General features: G+C 37.8%; 1 protein-coding gene across 1 annotated transcript in view; it reads right to left on the bottom strand.

Moving 5' to 3' along the window:
* SEC23A (Sec23 homolog A, COPII coat complex component) overlaps window positions 1–25,954 on the bottom strand; it is a 74,063-nt gene that overhangs the window by 18,748 nt on the left and 29,361 nt on the right. The window contains exons 8-14 of the mRNA XM_023189626.2: window positions 25,516–25,674; window positions 23,649–23,764; window positions 16,508–16,631; window positions 14,298–14,378; window positions 12,728–12,817; window positions 11,162–11,268; window positions 4,565–4,718 (exon numbers count right to left, since the gene is read on the bottom strand). Of these exons, the coding sequence (XP_023045394.1) occupies window positions 4,565–4,718; window positions 11,162–11,268; window positions 12,728–12,817; window positions 14,298–14,378; window positions 16,508–16,631; window positions 23,649–23,764; window positions 25,516–25,674 (831 nt within the window). The remainder of the gene's footprint in view (window positions 1–4,564; window positions 4,719–11,161; window positions 11,269–12,727; window positions 12,818–14,297; window positions 14,379–16,507; window positions 16,632–23,648; window positions 23,765–25,515; window positions 25,675–25,954) is intronic.

Raw genomic sequence — 25,954 nt, 5'->3', positions numbered from 1 at the left:
AGGAGTCAAAAAGGAAGCCAGTAGCAGTGGCACAGGCCTGTAGTTCCTGCTCCTCGGGAGGCTGAGGTGGGAGAATCACTTGAGCCCAGGAGTTCAAGTCCAGCCTGGGTAAGTAATATGGCAAGACCCCATCTCAAAAGAAGGAAGGAAGGAAAGAAGGAAAGAAGGAAGGAAGGGAGGAAGGGAGGAAGGGAGGAAGGGAGGAAGGGAGGAAAGGAGGAAAGGAGGAAAGGAGGAAAGGAGGGAGGGAGGGGAGGAAGGAAGGAGAACAGATCCCTGAAGTTGGATGCACAATGGATCTGAACAAGAGACTGAGAATAGGGGCAGTAAATCATGTGTGGATACCAATATCTTATGTGATAAATGACTTAGGTGATAACGCACTTTAGTTTCAGTAGCTATTCTAGGAGACTCATTTTCTTGTACTAATAACTTCACTGCTGAATTTTTAGCTATTACAACAACAGCAACACAAATAGAGAAAAAGTAAATACAGTTTAGGTATTAAAACTTTTATAAGTTTTTTCCTAATAAAAAATCTAAGAAATCATACTAACAAATTTCTTTGCCTCAATTTAACATAGTAATATAAGTGTTTTCTTTTCCTTGATGACTTACTAGAGTAACTTCAATTAAAAAGAAACATCATTTTTTGTGTACTGTTTTGGAGACAGTGTGCATTAGAGAGCCAAATTGGTGCTGGCACCATATCTGTTTTGGACATCTTTAACATGACAGATAAACCCTTGCTTCCTTCAGTCATTATCATAAAATGGGGTCACAAGACTCATCTGGTCTCTAGCCCCAACTGCCCTGCTGCTGTTGTAAATGCTGCAAAATGTAGAATGTGTAAATTAGAAGTAAAGTACGTTGTGAGGTTTATGTAATTTTGTACTTTTTGCAGTCATCTCGTTTAATTAATTACTAGGCCCCTCTGTTTTACATTAGTGTTTATGTTTTACAAACATGTCAAACAGTGTGGCAATTTTTGAAACTGAGGTGTGAGACAAAGTCATGGAATCAACCTAAATGCTCACCAATAGATTGAATAAAGAAAATGTGGTACATATACACCACGAAATACTCTGCAGACATAACAAGGAACAAGATTAGCTGGGTGTGGTGGCTCATACCTGTAATCCCACCACTTGGGAGGCCAAGACAGGCAGATCACTCAAGGCCAGGAGTTCAACAACAGCCTGGCCAACATGGTGAAATGCTGTCTCTACTAAAAGTACAAAAAAAATCACCTGGGTGTGGTGGCGCACACCTGTTATCCCAGCTACTTGGGAGGCTGAGGCAGGAGGATTGCTTGAACCTGGAGGAGGAGGTTGCAGTGAGCCGAGATCGTCCCACTGCACTCCAACCTGGGTGACAGGGTGAGACTACGTCTCAAAAAAAAAAAAAAAAAATGGAACCAGATCATGTCCTTTGCAGGGACACAGATGTTGGAAACCATTATCCTCAGCAAACTAACACAGGAATAGAAAAGCAAACACCACATGCTCTCACTTACAAGTGGGAGCTGACTGATGAGAACACATGGACACATGAGGGGCAACAACACACACTGGGCACCTGTGGGGAGTGAGGGGAGGGAGAGCATTGGGAAGAACAGCTAATAGATGCTGGCCTATAATACCTGGGTGATGGGATATCTATGCAGTAAACCACCATGGCACATGTTTACCTATATAAAAAACCTGCACATCCTGCACGTGTATGCCTGAACTTAAAAGTTGAAAAAAAAAAAAAATCTTGAAGTTGAGGTGTGAGATAAAAGATATAAAAGAAAACAATTCTAGACATAAATCTCCAGAGAATCCTGATAATTCTGAAGAATTACAATCATCTGAGTCATTTCAGTGTACTCATGCAACAAGGGAAACACACAAAAAATCCACCTTAACAAGAAAATCAGTGGGTTTTACAGGGGACAGTAATCCAAGTTGTACTATTCAATTTTGTGTCATATGTGACAACCTACAAATTCAGCAATGCCTCTGGCAAAATGGAAAAAGCCCTTTACTACAAATCACAGCCATTTGACTAGCAAAAGGTGATAACTACACCAAGCAGCTTTTAGAATCTCTAAACAATAAAGCATTTGTTGAGACAAAGTCACAATTAGTGGAAAAAACTAAGGAAGCAAGCTATTTCAGAGCACAACTTATTATCTAGAAAAGGAAAAGTCACACAGTTGTTGAGAAAAGAATATTGCCAATATGTAAAATCATAGTAAGTGAAAATGCTCAGACAAGATGCTGTCTGAGGCCAGATGCAGTGGCTCACGCCTGTAATCCCAGCACTTTGGGAGGCCGAGGCAGGTGGACCACCTGAGGTCAGGAGTTCAAGACCAGCCTAGCCAACATGGTGAAATCCATCTCTACTAAAAATACAAAAAATTAGCCAGCATGGTGGTGTGCGCCTGTAATCCCAGCAGCTCCAGAGGCTGAGGCAGGAGAATTGCATGAACCTGGGAGACAGAGGTGGCAGTGAGCCAAGGTTGCACCATTGCACTCCAGCCTAGACAACAAGAGTCAAACTCCGTCTCAAAAAAAAAAAAAAAAGATATAGTCTGAGAAATTGAAAAGGTCCCATTTAAACCAGTACAATAAGTCAAAGCACTGATGACATGTCACATGATGCTGGAGACATCTGTGTATAATAAGCTGAAAAAAACAGATTGTCTACAGATTGACAAATTAACAAGTTTCACTGATGTCATGTCAGATTTCTAAATAACAGTGTAATTCAAGGAAAATTTCTGCTACAAAGAGAATCTTTTCTGCCGTCCTAAATAAGCAAGGGTCAAAATACATTTAGTGTTATATCTATCTGGAAACAAAAGATTCACCTTGAAGGAACTGTGTTGGCATTTGTGCTAATAGTGTCCCATCAATAGTGGACCCTGTGAGAGATTTACTCTCTCTTGTTTTTAAGGTAATATTGTCATAAAGCTGCTTTTCTCAAAGAGGTACTAGTATAAAAAAACTCTTGGAGGTGAAATGCAAAAAGTTATGAATGATGCTACAAAAACAGGTAGCTTTTTAAAACAAATCTAGTTCACTCAAGAATTTTTAAAATTACATGAAAACCTACACCAACAACACAAAAAACACCAGACACAGAAATTCGATAGCTCAGCAAATAGAGTTCTCAACAGGGTATTTAAGCTAAAGAGTGCATAAAGAAGTACCTTCAAACAATTAATAAGCCAGAGGTTGCTGACTAAAAATGGAGCATTAAGAACAGGGCTTAGCTGGGTGTGGTGGCTCATGCTCGTAAAATCCCAATACTCTGGGAGACCAAGGTGGTAGGGGTGCTTGAGCATAGCAGTTTGAGACTACCTTGAGCAAAATAGTGAGACCCAGTCTCTACAAAATTTTTTTTAAATTAGCCAGGTATGGTCATGGTGGCTCACGCCTGTAATCCCAACACTTTGGGAGAATGAGGTAGGAGAGTCACTTAAACCCAGGAGTTCGAGACCTCTCTTAGGCAACACAAGGAGACTCCATCTCTACAAAAAATTTCTAAATTTGCCAGGTGTGGTGGTGTGTGTCTGCAGTCCCAGCTACTCAGGAGGCTGAGGTGGGAGGACCACTTGAACAGGAGAGGTCAAGGCTATGGTGAGCCACGATCATCTCAATGAACTCCAGCCTGGGTGACAAAGTGAGACCCTGTCTCGGAAAAAAAAACAAAAAAGGAACTAAGCTTAATAAAGTGCTCTATGTCATAATGCAAGTACAGTAATGGTGTTCCGGCATGTTAAAAACCCAAGTAAATCAATGCTACTAATAACTTTATTAGCCTGCGCGTTGGTAATCTAGAACCAGATAATACAGACTTGTCTGTATTTTGCATGTTAATAAGTATAATTTTTCTACCGTGGTTCATTTCTTTTTTGACACAGGGTCTCACTCTGTTGCCCAGGCTGGAATGCAGCAGCATGATCACAGCTCACTGCAGCCTCAAACCTCCTGGGCTCAAGTGATTCTCCTACCTCAGTCTCTGGAGTAGGTGGGACTACAGGCACACAGCACCACGCCTGGCTGATTTTTTTGTATTTTTTGTAGAGATGGGGGTTTCACCATGTTGCCCAGGCTGATCTTGAACTCCTGGTCCAAAGTGCTGGGATTACTGCCATTAACCACCATTCCTGGCCTAATTTCTTTTAAAAGATGCATACATAACAGTTCCATTAAAATGAAAGTAAGAAACTAAAGCCACAGCAATGAAGAAATATGTTAAAAAGCAATAAAAATTGTTACAATAATATAGAATTAAATTTGGAACTAACCTCATTCCAGCCAATAAGAATAGAAAAATAATAGGTTACTAAATTGTCACTCTTAGATTTTAAGGAAAAAGGCAATCTAGTTTACTGGAAGAGATTACTGAATTCTACTATTCATTACTGTGCTACTGTCTCAGTAATTTGAATAGGAGTTTCTCACACAGTATTTCAGATACACTGTTAAGTACTTTGAAAGAGATTACGCAACAAACATTTACTATAAATAAAAGCATACAAATTTAGAAAAGTACAGTGTTTACTTCTTACCAGTCGAATGAGCTGTCTGTCCAGCCACCTAAGCACATCTGGACCTTCTTCTGTTTCTGCTCTATATATTGCTAGTCGGGCCATAAGAATGGCAGCTGCCTCCTGGTCAAAAGATGCAGCAATGTTTTGGATTTGAGTTTGAGCATCTGCCCAGCTAAAGACAATAAGAAAGCATAGAAATGCTGCTGAATTATTATATCCACAATGTCATAGTTGGCTACCATGCAAATTTACATTTAAAAGATAAAAGATACAAAAACTACTTCAATATTTCTTTTCTTTGAGACAGAATCTCGCTCTGTTGCCCAGGCTGTAGTGCAGTGGTGAGATCTTGGCTCACTGCAACACCTGCCTATTGGGTTCAAGCAATTCTCCTCCTTCAACTTCCCAAGTAGATGGGATTACAGCGCCTGCCACCCATTCCAGTTAATTTTTTTATATTTTTAGTGAGGCAGGATATTAAACAAAGAAAGAAAGATAAAATTAAAAAGAGAAGGAAACAAGCTTTAGGTGTTAGGCTAACTCATCCCAAAGGCAGTAACGGGCAAAGCCCAGATCCAGGGAAAGTATCGATAACATTATCCAAGAAGCCAGGGCTCAAAGGAATGTGCTCTGGAGACTCTCCCAGCACTCCCTCAAATATAGGGAGAAGAGAAACAAATTTTCCTCTCTCTTATGATATGAGTAAACCTATGAGTTTACAGATTCCTGTTTTCTATAACTAGCAACTTCAAGTAGTCTGTTTTATCTGAGCAACACAGCAAAGGTCACAAGACATGCCTGAGTGGGCCTGGATTGCAACCATCTAGGCGCCATAGCAAAGGTTATGAGATAAGCCTGTGCAAGGCCCTCGAGCAAAGCTAGATAACAGCCATCCAGGCTACACAGCAAGAGTCACTCATAAGCCTGCATTATGAACTGTCACAGTTTAATTAACTGCCTTTGTTCTGCCTCTGTAAATGAGCTTTCACGCCACTACGCTTCACGCCACCATAAGCTTGTTTCAAACTAGTCAACCCCCTTTCAAAAGTGTGTATATAAGCCAAGCCCTGCCTTTGCTTGGGGCCCAGTCTTTGGATGTTAATCCACTGGGTCTACGTGCACTCAATAAAATCCTCCTATTCCACCTACTGGTCTCTCCAGTCTCCTGATTCCCGTGATATTAGTAGAGAGGGGCTTTTGCCATGTTCATCAGTTTAGTCTTGAGCTCCTGACCTCAAGTGATCCGCCTACCTAGGCCTCCCAAAGTGCTGGAATAACAGGCATGAGCCACCACGCCCAGCCTACTTTGATATTTCAAAATTCCAATATTACTTAAACAAATTAGCTTTTTTTTTTTTTTGGAGACGAAGTCTTGCTCTGTCACCCAGGCTGGAGTGCAGTGGAGGGATCTCAGCTCACTACAACCTTTGCCTCCTGGGTTCAAGCAATTCTCGTGCCTCAGCCTACCGAGTAGCTGGACTACAAGCTCTGGCTAACTTTTTTGTATTTTAGTAGAGACAGGGTGTCACCATGTTGCCTAGGCTGGTCTTCAACTCCTGAGCTCAGGCAATCTATCCACCTGAACCTCCCAAAGTGCTGGGATTACAGGCGTGAGCCACTGCATCAGGCTCAAACTAGCATTTTTTAAAATCACTAATAGCAGTTTTGGTATAGCATTTATTTTCAGAAAAATATAACCAAACCTAAAGAAATCTTCCAAAGTAAGTGTAAAGGCAGCTCTCCAACCACATTCCTTAAAACATTAAGACTTTTTACTAGTCCAGTCGGCATGGTGGCACATATCTATAGTCCCAGTTATTCAGGAAGCTAAGGTGGGAGAATCACTTAAGCCCAGAAGTTTGAGTTCAGCCTGAGAAACAGCAAGACCCTATCTCTAGGCTGGTTGCAGTGGTTCACGCCTGTAATCCCAACACTTTGGGAGGCTGAAGCAGGCAGATTGCTTGAGCTCAGGAGTTCAAGATCGGCCTCGGCAACATGGTGAAACCCTGTCTCTACTAAAAATACAAAAATTAGCCAGGCATGGTGGCACATGCCTGTAATCCCAGCTACTCTGGAGACGAGAATTGCCTTACCCTGGGAAACAGAGGCTGCAGTAAGCCAAGATGGCGCCACTGCACTCCAGCTCGGGTGACAGTGCAAAACTGTCTCAAAAAAAAAAAAAAAAAAAAAAAACTTTAAAGACATAAAATAAGGAAGTTTAAAAAAAAAGAGAGATTTTTTTAAGAGACAAGGTCTCATTCTATCACCCAAGTTGGAATGCAGTAGCATGATCATGGTTCCAGTGGCACAATCATGATTCACCTCAAACTCCTGGGCTCCAGCAATCCTCGCACCTCCGGCTTCTGAGTAGCAGGACTACAGGCGCGGACCACCATACCCAGCTAATTTAAAACCATTTTTTTAGAGACGAAGGTCTCACTATGTTGCCCAGGCTAGTCTCCAACTCCTGGACTCAAGTGATCTTCCTGCCTCAGCCGTCGCAAAGCACTGAGATTATAGGCATGAGTCACCACACTTGGCCAATAAAAGATTTTTACGAGTAAAAATAATTGCATATATGTGTGTCCCCACACACAGATATGCAAGTCCCTATATCCAACTTTAAAATTTCATTTAATTTTTTTAAATTAAATTTTAAAAAATAATTTTGTATTTAAATATAGAAATACAAACTATATAAAAATAAAGGTTTTCTCTCAACCTAAGTAATTCTTGTTTATTCCACTGGAAAATGAATTGTCAGAAGTTTCTCATTGGTCTTTCAATCATTAGTGATAAAAATCAAGTAATTAAAATTACTTTGTATTCTTTTATTTGCATGTTAATACACTGCCTAAAACCAATGAAAAGTTAACAAGTAAAAATTTCAGTCTAAGGGAATAATTTGATATTACACATAAAATAGCAGCAATTTATTAAATCCAAATGCTGTATAAATCCAATCTAGTCAAACTGATCCTAGGTAGACTCAGCAATACATTTTATGTTTGTTTGTTTAATATTTCAGATATAGTGACTGGCCAGACATACTTATAGACTTCTTGAAAATAAATGCTGAACCACTTTTACATGTAAGAGTGATCCTAAGGGAATTCAGGCAGTAGCACGTTTAAAACTCTTCTCCCTTCTTTCTGTATTTTTAATTTTCTTTCAATAAGCAAATAATTATTAAATGTTTCCCAGATGGTTGAAACGTGTGAATTATCTCAGTGTAGTAAACAGTAAGAAGCAAAAAAGAATGAGAATGTGTAAAAGAAGACATTAGTAATTTTGAAAGTTATGTTTTAATGCAATTTAAAGACTTCATGATTATACTAATAGTTTGGTTTAGTGTTTTATTAATTATTTTAATTTTAATTTTAAAAATCAAAGAATTAAAAACAACACTGTTTGAATCAGTACTTTCCAAACTTGAATGACCATATTTATTTGCTTTAAACTGAACTATGAAGGTGATTTTTTTTATTCTGAAAATATAATGGTGCAATAGAGGATATACATTCCAAGTGAACACATGCAAATTTACTACTTATTATTTGTTTAGACATAAATTAAAAGGTATGTTCTTAAAGTCAAGTTTAAAGGGCTTCTTGACATTGTAAAAATCGGTATTCTACATTTCCCATACCCCTTCACTGTGATTCTTACAACTAGTTTAAACCAAAATTCCTGGATCAAAGTTATTTTCTATATGAAAAATAGAGTAACTTTGTCTTCTCAGGAGCCTTTATTTTCATATGGCTTATTCACTTAATAAAAACACTTGTCTAGGCCCCTATAGTCACAGTCCTAGTTTAAAAAAAAAAACACACACACACACACAACTACAACAAAAAAAAAACAAGATGCTCTGATCATTGGAAATGGTTGGGATAAGTTAACTTGAAAAGATGGATGCTTTTGGTAAGACACAATGCTATAAATGGCACCATAACACACATATCTCTCTACAAATAGCCTCATAAATTCTGTGTAAACTGAAAATATATAAGCCCATGATATTTCTCACAAGACAGCACCCTGTCTCTTGAAAGAGTAATGTAACCTTTTAAAACTTTTCATTTTAAAAATATTTCAAACATAAAGACAGTAAGAAGAGTGGAATAAACTCCTATATATCCATCACCTAGATTGATCAATTGTTAGCATTTTAACACATCTGCATTATCATTCTCTCTCTCCATTTATATACACATTTTTTGCTGAACTTTTCTAGATTAAGTTGGAGATATTATGACTTTCTGCCCGAAATACTTCAGTGTCTATCTCCTAAGAACAAAAAATTATCTTATATAGCTCCAATTATTAAATTGGTGAAACCTAACACTGATATAATGTTATTATCATATAGAAAGAGACCATATTCATATTTCCCCAATTGTCTAATAATAGCTTCTAAAGCAAAATTTTTCCCTGACATCACATTTTGTCCAGGATCACACATTGACATTAGTGGTAATGTTTCTTTAGTATCCTTTAATCTGGATCAGTTGCTCAGACTTTGTCTTCCAAGACATTTTTGAGTAGTATAAACCAGTGACTTTGTAAAATGTAAAAACTCCCTCATTTGGTATGTTGTTGTTTCCTTAAACAAACGACAAACGTTCTGAATGTCAAATTTAATGTGTGCGCGCACGTGTGTGTGGTGTGCGTGCACACATGTTGAGAGGCATAAATAAACTGAGAAGTTTGCCAAGAATCAGTACTTCCAAGTTCCTTATCTGAAATCTCAACAAATCTAAGGGAAGGTTCAGTTGACATTTTTTCTTCAAATGAATAATGTATCCCCGTGACATTGTTCCAGGACGTGAAGTCAAAGCAAGGTAACAGAACAGGACAGTCAACCTATGTACAACCCTGTGCTAAGTAATAGATCATCTAATACAACTAATACTCAGTTCAAATGTTGTGTTCATGTCCATCACTCACCAAAAGTCTTAAGATTTTCAAGAATGAAGCTAAAGCTTAAGTACAGTTAATGAAAATGAGAGCTACAATGCCTTTCTTGTCCATTGTCTAGGCCATGACTAAACTGGGTAAGTTTACTGATCAACACTTTCCCTATCCAGACAACCAAGTTCAAGACAAATAGAAATAAAGACCAAAGCCTGTTCATTTCTAGATTCACCTCATCTAAAAATCTCTTCCTAACTAAACTCATTCCACAATTATTTTCCTTTTGTTTTATACTTCACAAATATATAGAGATACCAAAGTAGCAGCGAAATAATTTATTCCTAATTCTTAATAAAAAGAAGCATACTAAATTCAATTAAATTTGTTGTCTCTGCAAATCCTGGGCAAAGAGCACATGAACAAATACATGCCTTATTTGGAGAATCTATCACAAAGATAGGAATAAGAAAAGGTATCTGTTGGGCCTTTTATTCCCTTTTGGGGACCCTGCCTATAACAACAAATTAGAAAATGACTATGTTACACAAAATACTACCCTATAATTGAATCTGTTAGATACAGACTTTACCTTTTGTGGTCTCAAAAAGTGCTAGTCAAAGTGTGGTACGTGAACCAGTGCCATGAAGTCAATAGAGGAACTGACAATAAATATTTAGAAACTGAGCAACTTCACAGAATAATCTTGTATCTTTTTTTTTTTTTGAGCTGGAGTCTCGCTCTGTCGCCCAGGCTGGAGTGCAGTGGCCAGAGCTCAGCTCACTGCAAGCTCCGCCTCCCGGGTTCACGCCATTCTCCTGCCTCAGCCTCCCGAGTAGCTGGGACGACAGGCGCCCGCCACCTCACCCAGCTAGTTTTTGTATTTTTTAGTAGAGACGGGGTTTCACCGTGTTAGCCAGGATGGTCTCAATCTCCTGACCTCGTGATCCGCCCGTCTCGGCCTCCCAAAGTGCTGGGATTACAGGCTTGAGCCACTGCGCCCGGCCCATCTTGTATCTTATTAATCTAATAACATAAAACAGGGAGTTTGTTTTATATCACTTTTTAAAATTTCATTTTCCTAGTAATTCATTTTTATTGTATTTAATACAAGCATCTGTACCCGAAGGATTAGGGAAAAAACCACTGTCTGTGGTCTTTTACCACAGACAGTGTGAGGACTACTCTATACCACACCATCATATAGCAGGAGGCTAAGTATGTTCACAGCTTCTGCATTCATACTCTCCCACAACAGAACCTACTCCACAAAGCAGAAGCTGAGTAATGGCTTAACAGATGAATTAAATGACTAATAAAACTTGAAAAAAATAGCTAAGAATTTTTATCACTAGTTGAAAAGTAATGTGATTAATTAATGTGCTGTCGTATATATAATGGATTATATATATTATTATTGACTATTATAGGTAAATGTTTGATTTTTCTCCTCTCACAGGAATGAGGTAAATAATATTTTGAAGGGTGTGCCTTAGAAGTACTTTTTAAAATTGCTCTTACAGTTCTTAGTAATGAATATTGTAGCAAATAAGCTGGGTTAGAAAGAAAGAAATAAAATACTATTAGTCACAAATATTCACTTGCTAGTCATGGATGTCACCCAAAATAGGAATCCACTTTGGAAACACAACCCAGATAGTTGTGATATGAAAATCAAATCTCTTAACAAATACAACTTACTTCCTAGCAATGGTGGTCACTCGGATGCGTCTCTGCCCACTTGAATGCTGATACTGAGTCACAAACTGGATTGCACCACGCCCTCCTTGAGGAATTGGAGCATTATGCTGTATAAATATAATGGAGTAAAACCTAAGCAAATTTTACTATGTTGTTGTCATATAATCACACGCTGCATGTCCTAGCACTAAAAATAATTCATTCTAAAATTGATTAGAAGGATACTTATTTCCAATGCATTCAAAACAGTTATAATTTGTCACACAGAAGGGAGAAATTAATTTGGGAGAGGAGGAAAACACTCAAGAATGAGAGAAGTCAGTCCTGCTAGGAAATCAATTTTCAAGTAATATATAAGCCAGAGGGACATGAAAGAACAAAGAAAAGGAAGAGCACAAAGAAATTAAAAGACAAGACCTAAGTGAAGTCATTTAAGCCAAACTGCACAGTTTGGATATCCCTTATCCAAAATGCTTGGGTCCTGAAATGTTTTGGATTTTATATTTTTTCAAACTTGGGAATATTTGCCTTATACCAATTGAACATCCCTAAATCCAAAAATCCAAAATCCAAAATGCTCTCCAATTAGCATTTTCTTTGAGTGTCATGTCAGCATTCATAAAGTTCCAGATTTTGAAACATTTCAGGTTTCAGATTTGAGATGTTCAACATGTAACTGGATAAAGAGAAATTGAGCTAAGTCCTTGTCCCCTAGGTATAGAAGATGAAAGCAGAACTTTTAGGAACATAATCATATGATGAACAACCAACCAATGAAAGATTAATAATGAGAAGAAACTAATAGCAATATGTAATAATTATCATCAGAAAGAAATACAAGTAGTCAATAGGAAAACTTTATTCATGCCTTCTGACAAGACATTCTTGCTTTGTTTCTGTGTGTCATTTTGTTTTGCTTTTGTCAATAAGAGTCAATATATTTCTTATAAATTTTAATGTTTAAAAAAAAACTATTGCACCTGCCTTAGGAAAGCTGATTGTTAATATTTTATGGTTCATTTTATGCCTAAAAATTATTAATAAATAAGTCAGTAATTTATATTATTCTTCAATGTGATTAATTACCTCCTGTGGCAGAAAAAAAAAAAATCTTCCCAAATATGATTACTTTCCAAACTTTTTCTATGGATTTTGACATATGAGACCTTCTTGTAGGAAGACTCATGTATCATATATACTTTGTGACAACTAGAAAAAGCTAGACATCTAATTGCAAAAATGCGTAAGTAGAAGGGAATTTTAAGTAACTGCATTTATCCTTCAAGTTTATATTCAAAAGGAAAGAAAGAAAGAAAACAGACTAAAAGTTGGGCTATCCAAGGTTTGGCGTTCGTAGGTTTCCCTGCATTTCTATTACAATATGTCCTCTCACCAAGGAGTTTAGCCTTGAAAAATAAAAAAAAATTTTTTTAAATATAAATTCCAATACAGAAAATAAATTTTCAGTTATATCTACTATAGGAAAAAAATATATGAACTATTCATGGTCTAAAGTAAGTACTTATTCAAATGTACATTTTGATATTCAGATGTAGAAAGTCATACCTGATTGACAACCTCAAAATATATGGCTAAGGTTGTAGTGGGACTAAGTCCACATATCTTCCACTGACATGTGCCACCTGTTCCTATCTCCTGTAAAATAAAATAAAGCATCTTTGAAAGTTAGAGACACATTTATTAATTTTATATTAAGGTGAAAAAGGAAAAAGACCATAGGAAAAAAAGTCATGTTTCAAACTAATTCAATGATGTTAAGAGCTTAAAATATGTTAAGACTATAAGTATATTATAAAATAAAGCATTTTTTACATAATAAAAACAAAATAATTTTTCCATAATAAAAGTAAAATTCAAATTCTTGCTAAGTAAATCACAAAAGCATTAATATAAGTTCTTCATACTGTTGTCTTTAAAAACATATGCTATTTGGCCAGGCACAGTGGCTCACACCTGTAATCCCAGCACTTTGGGAGGCTGAGGCAGGCGGATCACAAGGTCAGGAGATCGGCACCATCCTGGCTAAAACGGCGAAACCCCGTCTCTACTAAAAACACAAAAAATTAGCTGGGCATGGTGGCAGACACCTGTAGTCCCAGCTACTCGTAAAGCCAAGGCAGGAGAATGGCATGAACTCAGGAGGCGGAGCCTGCAAGTGAGCCGAGATGGCACCACTGCACTCCAGCCTGGGCGACAGAGCAAGACTCCGTCTCAAAAAATAAATAAATAAAAAATAAAAGCATATGCTATTTAATGAAGTAGTTGCAACTAACATTATCCTTCTATCCAACTACTTGATCTATATAAAGAGGAACTGATTTAACATATAATATATGCATTTACGAACACATGTTCTCTGGATGAGAATTGTTAAGCACTCTGATTCCCAAGAAAACCTCATAGATATAGATAGAACTTTACCATGCAAACTGCTTATATATATTAATTTTTTAGCTTTGCCATTTTTAAAGTTGATTACCCAGTTTGTATTATTTGTCCCATCATCTTCTCTACAGCTACATTTTACAGTGCATTATACTTCCATTAAATTGGATAAAAATAACATAAAGAACTGAAATTCCAAATCTGGCTAATTTGGTTACTTTTTTGAAAATTCTGGTAACAAAAATCAATTTAGAGCTAATTTTGACTTTCAGAAGTCCCCAGATTTCCAAATCATTAGCTGTTTTTTTTTTTTAGGTACACTGGGGCAAGACATAATTTAGGCATAAAAAATAGAAGACTGGTGACAGTACAAAAGTTTTAATTAGGGGTGGATGGGAAAAGGGTATGCAGAAAGAGCAACCACGAATGGAGGTATACCAATGGAAGCTGAACTACATAAAACAACCAATATAAGAATTCTGACAGGAATGCTATAGGCTGCCATCCCAAGTTTTTGTTGGTGCTATCCTGTGCATTCACTGTATCTTCTTTTTTTCTTTTTTGGTGGGGATAACGGGTGGGGAACAGGGTCTCTCTATGTTGCCTGGGTTGGTCTCTAACTCCTGGGCTTAAGCAATCCTCCTGCCTCAGGCTCCCAAGTAGCTGGGATTATAGGTGCAAGCCACAGTTCCTGGTCCTATATTTTCTTTTTAGAATAAACACAACTTACATTTTCAGACACACAGGGTCCTTTAGAATTGAGCGACACACAGGGTCCAATAGCTCCTGAAATCTTTATTTCCCTTGAGGTCTGCAAAATAAGAATATAGCATATTCGGTTTCCTCAAAGGTAAGTTCAAATGCTCAACTACAGGTGTATAAGAATATAAGATATTCATCTATATTTAAAACTCAAAGCCAACGAAAATATACTAACATGAAAAAAAAAATCAATGAGCACTTCTATGCTCACTGCTAAATTAAAACTCTGGCACCAACCTAATTTTAATCTTCTATTTCCATTAGCACATAGGAGGTCTCCATTTGGGAACCTCATCCTGACTTCACACTCCTACCTACTCACCCAAAATTCACGTATCCTAATCTAAAACCTTAGACACCCTATTCTATTTTTCCTCCCAGAGAAAATCTGTCACCAAGATTGGTCTCTACCCAGTCTCTCCTGCCACCAAAATTTAAGCTATCACAATACCTTCTATCTAAAAAAAAAAAAATTAGAAAGCCTACTTTTCTTACTTGAGATTCTTTTACCTGACATACGCAGAATAGCACTGTCAGATGAATCTTACGCAAAATACCTAATATGACACATATGTCTGCATACTACAACCAGCTCCCACAAATTTAAGCTATTTCCCTTCATTCCAATACAAAGCATCTACTCTCACTGGGCAGTTTTCTCTGCCCAGACATACAATGCTGATTCTCACCTCTATGCCTCTCCTCACACCAGGTTCCTGAATAAAATGCATTATCCTCTAACATCTTTTAAAAAAAAAAAAAACTGTGGCCAGGCACAATAGCTCATGCCTGTAATCCCAACACTTTGAGAGGCTGAGGCGGGTGGATCACCTGAGGTCGGGAGTTCAAGATCAGCCTGACCAACATGGAGAAACCCCGTCTCTACTAAAAATACAAAATTAGCTGTGCATGGTGACACATGCCTGTAATCCCATCTACTCAGGAGGTTGAGGAAGGAGAATCGCTTGAACCCAGGAGGCAGAGGTTGTGGTGAGCTGAGATCACGACACTGCACTCCAGCCAGGCAACAAGAGCGAAACTCCGTCTCAAAAAAAAAAAAAACTATAAGTCAGACTCCTCTAGAATAAATTGTGTCCTATACATGTTCATTTTTCTTCTCTAAACCTTTATAGCATTTTTATAATTATTATGTCATTCTATCACATGCACTGTTTTCTTTTCCTGCCTCTCTATCAAGAGAATGCTAAGTGTCTCTACAGCAAGATGTGTACCTTAGATATCCCTAGACATCTCTGTAATTTCCCACACAATGTTGGGCATATAGCAAGCATTCAATAAAACAAGTTTAATAAATATTTAATGAAAATTCAAAAATAATGTGCTTAGAATTAATTTAAAAATAATCAATTAGGATTAGAAGCACTTAGCCCTTGGGTATTTTAAATCCAAATTTGAAATAAATGATAGAATTATGTAATAACAACTAATCATAAAACAATTACTGATTATCCAAAGGTAAAGAACAGTTTCCTCTTAAGTTAGATAACAATTCCCATCATTAACCTAGCACTAACATAAATAGATTCGGCTCTACAAAAGATAAAACAGGCCGGACGTGGTGGCTCATGCCTATAATCTCAGCACTGTGGAAGGCTGAGACAGGCAAATCACCTGAGGTCAGGAGTTTGAACCAGCCTGGCCAACATGATGACACCACATCTCAACTAAAAATACAAAAATTAGCCAGACACGGTGGCACACACCTGTAGTCCCAGCTACTCAGGAGGCTGAGGCTGGAGAATCACTTGAACCCAGGAGGCGGAGGCTGCAGTGAGACAAGATCATGCCACTGCACTCTAGCCTGGGCGACAGAGGAAGACTCTGTCTCAAGAAATAAAAAAAAAAAAAAAGAAGAAGAAGATAAAACATACTTTAAAGAGTTAAGTCCTATATAAAGAAAAAAATAAAAGTTAAAGAATTATTTTACCAATATTGTTCTACTTTTCTAACAATTGTTCAGAAATGCTCAAGTAAAGTCTCATACATTGAATGATGACACTCTTGTGGTGAAGCAAATGTCTAACTCAGGTTTCAATATAAAAGAACCACAATTTTGAAAGCAAATACTAAATTTGATTAATGACATTTTAGAATTATACTCAAGCCTATAAGTTGTCCCTTGATAACATATCACACATGCCAAGTTTTGGTTCTTACCTTTATTTCTAGTGTACCACCAAAGCCCATTTTAAACTGTCCATGCATGTCTTTGGTAAAGACTCTTTGAAAAGTTTGTTTGAATAAGGAAGTATTGAAAGAATCACCCATTACCATGTATCCTCTGCATGGAAAGAATAAAAAAAAAAAAAATACTTGACACAGTCACTGAGTACATGTGTTAAAATCGTAGAAGAAAATTACCTCTCAAGACTACCAATAAATTTTAAAGATATTTCCCAAAATGTGCTGTTTTACTCATTTTTAATATTCAAATATATATGAGAATATCCTCACCCCACAAACAACCTCAATTCCAAGGATAACAGAGTGCCCCAACAGTTGCATTTGTCTTTGGTAATGTTTTAAAAATTCTTCTTTAAATAGGCAATATATCCACTATATTACAAAATTCAAAAGGTACAGAAGAGTATATAGCAACAAATGTTCTCCATATTGGTAAAGGTACCTGACAGTTTCCAGCATGCATTCTCTCTTTTTTTTTTTTCCAGACAGGGTCTCACTCTGTCGCCCAGGCTGGAGTGCAGTGGCATAATCACGGCTCACTGCAGCCACAACCTCCTGGGCTCAAGCCATCCTCCTACCTCAGCCTCACAAGTAGCTGGACTACAGGTTGCACCAACACGCCCAGATAATTTTTTTGTTTTTTTGTAGAGATAGGGTTTTGCCATGTTGCCCAGGTTGGTCTTGAACTTCTGGGCTCAAACAATATGCTCATCTCCGGCTGCCAAGGTGCTGGGATTACAGGCATGAGCCACCCATCCGGCTCAGTCTCACTCTTAAAAACGAGTATGTGTGTGTATGTATATGCATGTATTGCCTGTGTCACATGAAATATACATGTTATACCAAGCAAATGAGAATGGAAGGAAATTAAGAGAGTATTTTCACTTTATACACTTACTTTAAAGTTTTTTCAATAAGCATATACCTACTTTTTTAATTTAAAAAATTTTTAATATTAACTTGAAAGTTAAAAACTATTTTGATACCATTCCTTCTCTAATAGATTGGCAAAAATCAGTCTGACAGCAACATATTATGTTGGTGAAGCTATGGAAAAACGGGCACTCTCATACACTTCTGCTAGGAATGCAAAATGGTACAACCCCAGTACAGAGCAACTTGATAATATCTAACAAAATTATATATGGATTTCCTCCTTAATCCAGCCACTCCACTAATAGTAATCTATTTCAAAGATACTATAACAAAACAAAAACAGAGAAACAAAATACATTCACAAGGTTATTCACTGAAGCACTATTTGTAACAACAAATGTTTTTTGTTTCCTTTTTTTCCTTGTGTTTGAAATACCGTATTTCAAACACAAACTCAGAATAACACAAAACTGAAAACAACCCAAATAATCATGTAATTAGAGACTAGCTGAAAAAATATTACATCCACACAATGGAGTAATACACTGCTACAGACTGATTTCTAGGATATAAGTGAAAAACACAAAGAGGGGAAAGATGTGTAAAATACTCTGTTTATATAAAAGGGGGGTACACATATGCATACAAATATTTAGATACACTTGTTCACATTTTTAAAATACTTTATTACTTAAACATCAATAAAAGATACAATCAAAAATTGAAATAGGCAAAAGAATAAAACTGATGTGTTGTAACTAATTGACCATAATTTTATTTTCGATATCATTAAAAGTTTTTATGTTATCTCTGATGCTTATTAGAAATTGCATCCTTTTACATTTTTGAATGTTATTGGTACATACATTTATAATTAAACTTTGTACACTGACCTTGATCCAGAAGTCTTGCCAACTTCACATACTAATATCAATAGTTTATAGATTCTTTCAGATTTTCTACAAACATGTTATCTATGATGATCTAACTCATCATTATACCCGATAATACATCCCATTTCTCTGCTCCCTTTTACAGTAAACCTCTATGAAGGAATTGTCCACACCCTTACATCTATCTTCCAAATAAATCCAAAATCCAACTACTTCCCACCATGTGTACTACCATCACTTGGTATTCTTACATCCCTATACTCTACTAAAGACAAATGAAGTCAGCGATCTTTTTAAACCATTAAGTCAGATCATCAAAATCCTCTGTTGAAAATTCTCCAATGCCTTCCCATCTCACTCGAGGTAAAGTCCAAAGCCCTTTAAACAGGCCTTTGTAACCTACCCTCCTCACTCACTCCATTCCAGCTACTTTGTTCTCCTTGCTATTTCTCAACATCACAGGTACATTCTCTTTTTTATTATTATTTTTTGAACCCAGGTCTCACTCTGTCACCCAGGATGGAGTGCAGTGATGCAATCATGGCTCACCATAGCCTCGACTTCCCAAGCTCCAGCAATCTTCCCACCTCAGCCTCCCAAGTAGCTGGGACTACAGGCACACACCACCATGCCCAGCTAATTTTTGTATTTTTGGTAGAGACAAGGTTTCATCATGTTGCCCAGACTGGTCTCAAACTCCTGAGCTCAAGCAATCCACCCACCTCAGCCTCCCAAACTGCTAGGATTACACAGGTGTGAGTCATAGCGCCTGGCCCCAGGTATATTCTCAACTTTGCACTTGCTATTCCTCGCTTGGAATACTCTTACTTCATATACGCACATGACTCTCACTTCCTTACATCTTTGCTAAAATATCACCTTCAATAAGGCTCTGCCTATTCATCCTATTTAGAACTGCAAACCCCAATTCTTCTTTCCTGACCTTTTTTCCTTCCCAATGCTATCACCATCTGACATCCTATCTACCATACTTATCCCATCTCCTCATTAGAACTGTACGGTCTAACATGTGGCTAGTTAAATTTAAATGTAAAGCAACTAAAATTAAACTTTTAGTTCCTCAGTCATACTTACCACATTTCAATGGGACAGCACAAAGAATATACCCACTGGGAAATTATACAGAAGAGCCCTGCACTAGAAGATAAGCTCCATGAGGGCAAAGATTTTTATGTTTGGTTCACTGCTTTACTTGCAGTGCCTTGAGCAGTTTGCTACATAGCAGGTGCTCATTCATTTTTATTAGATGAATGAACTGAATAAATAAACCTGAGAAAGGGTGACATATCTAATCGATTTTTAAGCCTACTTATTTCAAAAATAATAACTGCTCATGGAAGAGGAAAGAATATCTCCCAAGTCATTCTATGAAGATAGTTATCCTGATGCCAACACCAAACAAAAGAAAACTACAGGCCAGTATCTCCTATGAAGACAGATGCAAAAATCCTCAACAAGATGCTAGCAAATTGAATTTAGCAACAATAAATGACCAAGTGAGATTCATCCCAGAAATGCAAGGTAGGTTTAAAATCCAAAAAGCAGTGCAATATACCATATTAATAAGGACAAAAGCCACATGATCATATCAATAGCTATAGAAACAGTATTTAACAAAATCCAAAAACACATTTTCATGAGTTTTTGGAAGGGAACTTATTTAATCTGATGAAATCCACAGCTAATATCTTCTAATGGTAGAAGACTAAACAGGGCTGGGTGCAGTAGCTCATGCCTGTAATCCCAGCACTTTGGGAGGCCGCGGCAGGTGGATCACCTAAGGTCAGGAGTTCAAGACCAGCCTGACCAACATGGTGAAACCCCGTCTCTAATAAAAATACAAAAATTAGCTGGGCATGATGGTGCATGCCTGTAGTCCCAGCTATTCGGGAGGCTGAGGCAGCAGAATCGCTTAAACCCAGGAGGTGGAGGTTGCAGTGAGCAGAGACTGTACCACTGCACTCCAGCTTGGGCAACAAGAGGGAAACTCCATCTCAAAAAAAGAAAAAAAAAAAAAGACTAAACAACTTCCCCCAAAGATCAAGAATAATACAAGGATATTCACTCTCACCATTTTTAATCATTTTTAATAGACATTCCAGCCAGGGCAATTAGGCAAGGAAAAGAAAAAGCATGCAGATGGGAAGGAAGAAGTAAAACAATACCAATTTGCAGATGACATGATGTTATATAGAGAAAATCCTAAGAAGTCCACAGAAAAACTATTAAAACTAATAAACAAGTTCCGCAAGTTTGCAGGGTATAAAATCAACATATAAAAATCAATTGTTGGCTGGGCACAGTGGCTCATGCCTGTAATCCTAGCTCTTTGGGAGACCAAGGCAGGCAGGTAACTTGAAATAAATATGAAAATTAGCCAGGCAAGGTGATACATGCCTGTAATCCAGATACTTGGGAGGCTGAGGCACAAGAATCGCCTGAACCTGGGAGGCAGAGGTTGCGGTGAGCTAAGATCATCCCACTGCACTCCAGCCTGGGCAACACAGCGAGACTCTGTCTCAAAATTTTAAAAATTTAAAATTTTAAAACTCAAGGCACGGTGGCTCAGGTCTGTAATCCCAGCACTTTGGGAGACTGAGGCAGGCAGATCACAAGGACAGGAGTTCAAGACCAGCCTGGCCAACATGGTGAAACCCAGTATCTACTAAAAATACAAAAAAAAATTAGTCAGGTGTGGTGGCAGGCGCCTGTAGTCCCAGTTACTTGGGAGGCTGAGGCAGGAGAATCACTTGAACTCGGGAGGCGGGTCCAAGCCTGATGACAGAGCCTGGGTGACAGCGAGACTCCGTCTCAAAAAAAACAAAAAGAAAGAAAAAGCATGAACTAGGTTTCATCAAAATTTAAAACTTTTGTGCTGCAAACAACACCATCAAGAAAGCAAGGAAGGCCGGGCGCAGTGGCTCACACCTGTAATCCCAGCACTTTAGGAGGCCAAGGTGGGTGGATCTCTTGAGGTTAGGAATTCAAGACCAGCTGGCCAACATGGTGAAACCCTGTCTTTACTAAAAATATAAAATAGCCAGGCATGGTGATGCACACCTGTAATTCCAGCTACTGGGGAAGCTAAGATAGGAGAATCACTTGAACCCAGGAAGCAGAAGTTGCAGTGAGCCTAGATTGCACCACTGCACTCTAGCCTGGGCGACACAGTGAGCCTCTGTCTCAAAAAGAAAAAAGTTAGGGAAAAAACCCGTAACAAAAAATATCTTTAAGTCATATATCTGATAAAGGAATTTATATCCACATAACAAACTATTTTAACAATAAAAAGAAAATCAATAGCCCAAATTAAAAAAGGGTAAAGAATCTGAATAGACTTTTCTCCAAAGATATACACATGGCCAGTAAGCACATAAAAAGATGCTCAACATCATTAGTCTTCAGGGAAATGCAAATCAAAACCACAATGAGATATTACTTCACACCCACTTGGACAGATATCATCAAAAAGACAGACAATAGGCTGGGCACGGTGGCTCACACCTGTAATCCCAGCATTTTGAGAAGCAGAGACAGGAGGATCAAGCCCAGAAGTTCAAGACCAGCCTGGGCAACAAAGTGAGACCTCGTCTCTGCAAAACAAAAGTATTAACAATTAGTTAGGTGTGGTAGCATGTGCTTGTAGTCTCAGTTACTCAGGAGGCTGAGGTGCGAGGATTGCTTGAGCCCTGGAAATTGTGGCTGCAGTGAGCTATGATTGCACACTGCACTCCAGCCCGGGTAACAAAGACCTCATCTCAAAAAAATTAAAATACAGACAATAACAAGTGCTTACAAACATGTGGAGAAACTGGAATCCACATACTTTGGTAATGGGAATTTAAATTGGTACAGTCACTTGGGTAAACCATTTGACAGTTCCTCAAAATGTTAAGGACGGATTACTACATGACACAACAATTCTGCTCCTAGAGATATACGTAAGAGAAACGAAAACACAATCTCCACACCAAAACTTGAACACAATGTTCAAAGGACCATTATTCACAGTAGCCAAAAAGTGGAAATGAAACGTTCATTAGCCGATGGATTCCTAAACAAAATGGGGTGTATCCATCAAATGGAATACTATTAAATGTACTTTGACCCCTTGTTCCCTTTTTACTCAGCAATAAAAATAAAATAAAATATTAGTACATTCTACAATACGGATGAACCTTGAAAACATTATGCTAAGTAAAAGAAACCAATCACTGATTCCTTTCTTTTTGAAACAGTCTCACTCTGTGGCCCAGGCTGGAGTGCAGTGGCACAATCTTCTTGGCTCACTGAAACCTCCACCTCCAGGTTCAAGTGATTCTCCTGCCTCAGCCTCCTGAGTAGCTGGGATTACAGGCAAGTGCCACCACGCCCAGCTAATTTTTGTGTTTTTTAGTAGAGATGGGGTTTTGCCATGTTGGCCAGGCTGGTCTTGAACTCCTGACATCAGATAATCCTCCCGCCTCAGCTTCTCAAAGTGCTAGGATTACAGTCGGGAGCCATGGCGCCCAGCTCTGACTCCTTTTTTTGTTTGTTTTTTGAGACAGAGTCTCACTCTATCTATCACCCAGGCTGGAGTACAGTGGCACGATCTCGGCTCACTGCAACCTTTGCCACCCGGGTTCAAGCAATTCTCCTGCCTCAGCCTCCCGAGTAGCTGGGATTACAGGCGCCTGCCACCACGCCTGGCTAATTCTTGTATTTTTAGTAGAGACGGGGTTTCACCATCTTGGCCAGGCTGGTGTTGAACTCCTGACCTCATGATCTACTCGCCTCAGCCTCCCAAAGTGCTGGGATTACAAGCGTGAGCCACCGCATCCAGCCTCTGATTCCATTTTATAAAATATCCAGAACAGGCAATTATCAGCTGTCTAAGGATGAGAGGGTGGTGAGAAGAGAAAGGAGGGAGTAATGGGAAGTAACTGCTAATGGGTACATAGCTTCTAGGGTAATGCAAATGTTCTAAACAAATTATGGTGAAGGCTATGCATCCTGCAAATATACTAAAAGAATCAAATTGACATTTTAAATGGTAAGTTTATGGTATGTGAATTTTATCTCAAAAATGCTGTTAAAGTAATAAATCAAAATAATAACTTCAAAATACCAAAGTGAGCTTTAGAAACAGACCTTTATAACTCCATATTTTTTAAAAAATTTAAAAGTGTGCTTTACTGAAAGGAATATCAAAAACTACTAACAGATGTGTTGCCCTGAAGTACTGGGGAGATACTATTTTTCCCTAAACGGTCATTATTGGTTTATATCAGTAAACGTCATCATTTGCTTATAATTACAAAAACTGTAAAAATTTAAATACATACCCAGTAAGGTTGGGACAGCATTTCATCTCCAGGAGACCTGTCTGATCTAATGCACATGCATAGATATCAATAACATGGCCAGTTGTAGCAGCTCGATTAGCCAATGCTTCAAAATGCTACAAAAGATTTTTTTAATTAAAATAATATACAAAATCATCCTATACATCTTTTTTCAATTAACAAATCAAAATGATCTAAGAAGGACTAAAAGAATAACTCATCATAATTTAAATTATGGTTTGCTATTTAACTTTCTGTAATGTTAATAAAATTATATAACAACTTCTGTGAGTCTGACATTTTCACATTTTTTTTCCTTAAAAGCCACTCTTTCTAGATAAACCCCTAGATGAACCCAAATTTAAAGAAAGGCATCTTGCATATTTTGTTCTTCACACACAAACATAGTAGAAAAACAACAGGCCGGGCGCGGTGGCTTACACCTGTAATCCCAGCACTTTGGGAAGCCGAGGAGGGAGGATCACGAGGTCAGGAGATTGAGACCATCATGGCTAACACAGTGAAACCCCATCTCTATTAAAAATACAAAAAATTACCCAGGCGTGGTGACAGGCACCTGTAGTCCCAGCTACTCAGGAGGCTGAGACAGGAGAATGGCATGAACCCAGGAGGTGGAGCTTGCAGTGAGCAAAGACTGCGCCACTGCACTCCAGCCTGGGAGACAGAGCAAGACTTTGTCTCAATAAAAAATAAAAAGAAGAAAGAAAAACAATGGAGAACTCTCTTTCCTGGCTAAATCCATACCCAAGTAACAAAAACATCCAAAAATAGAGAAAATACAAAAAGCAGTAAGATAAATGAATCTAAAATCTTTTTTGAAAGGTTTCAGAAGCTGTAACCAAGAAAAATTCCAAGCTCATAAAGGAAATTAGTTGGCAAGAAAGAAAAGCATCCACTAACAGTGGCAAAAATTATATCATATATTACTTTTAAAAATATAATACTGATGATATCAAAAAATACATGATACAGCACAAACTAAACTAAAACTGAACTCTAGAGAATTAAAAAATTAAGAGATATTAACAAATAGAACCAATATAAGAGAATCAAAAATCAACATTAGTGAAATATACTTACACAAACCCGAAAAACGGGAAGTTAGATGAACATAAAACAACTTACAAGAAAATGATGGACTATTTAAGCTATGAACAATATTCATATCTGAAGGAAAAATTAAGGACTGCCTTTTGGAAATGAAAAACCGAAAAATGTAAAAACAACTTTTCCTAAACAGAAAGACATTCTTTAACATGAATATTTAAAAAGGCATAGAACGTTTCTCTCAGTAATAATTTTTTTTTTTTTTTTTGAGACGGAGTCTCACTCTGTCACCCAGGCTGGAGTGCAGTGGCGCGATCTCGGCTCACTGCAAGCTCCGCCTCCCGGGTTTACGCCATTCTCCTGCCTCAGCCTCCCGAGTAGCTGGGACTACAGGCGCCCACCACCTCGCCTGGCTAGTTTTTTGTATTTCTTTTTTTAGTAGAGACGGGGTTTCACCATGTTAGCCAGGATGGTCTTGATCTCCTGACCTCGTGATCCACCCGTCTCGGCCTCCCAAAGTACTGGGATTACAGGCTTGAGCCACGGTGCCCGGCCTTCTCAGTAATAATTTTTAAGGAGATACCTACTGACACCTACTATGAAGTGTTTAAATATTTCAAACCAGAAAAAGTATAACAAATTATCAAGAAAAAATGAGTATTTCTCCAATTCTGAATACCAGTTATAGTATCAAACTGTATAACATCAATTTCTATCAAAAACTATTTGTATTCTTCTTCTGCCAGCAAATGAATACCTGTTTTCTAATAAGGCAAAAAGATGTAAAAGTCAAAATTACCTTAGTTCCCTTTTTAACATATTTGGCATTGTCTTTGTCAATGTCATGCCACGATCTTATAGGTGTCTTCAACTCATCTCCAACCACCATTCCAGGCCCCTGAGTAGCAGGACCGCCGATGAACATCATGATGCGAGCACCAGTGTTGGGAAAAGTACACTATTGAAAAAAAAAGTCCAGAGTTTAAAACAAAACATATGGATATACATTTCTGACAATATTTTATATATTCCTTCTAAATAAGAAAAAAAGCATATATTTTCTAAGAAATAAAATAATCAAATGTTTACAATGAAATTCAAAAACAAAGGTATCTGAACAACTTTCTTTTAAAATCCTAGGTAAATAGTAGTACATTCCTAATTCTAAACTAATCTATGAGCCTAATCCCTATAAACATGGATATTTCTCCTGCTTAACTCATCTTAGACTGGGAAGA

Source organism: Piliocolobus tephrosceles, chromosome 6 (genome assembly GCF_002776525.5).
Source record: "Piliocolobus tephrosceles isolate RC106 chromosome 6, ASM277652v3, whole genome shotgun sequence".
NCBI classification, from domain to species: domain Eukaryota; kingdom Metazoa; phylum Chordata; class Mammalia; order Primates; family Cercopithecidae; genus Piliocolobus; species Piliocolobus tephrosceles.
This window is presented reverse-complemented; position numbering and strand designations above follow the sequence as displayed.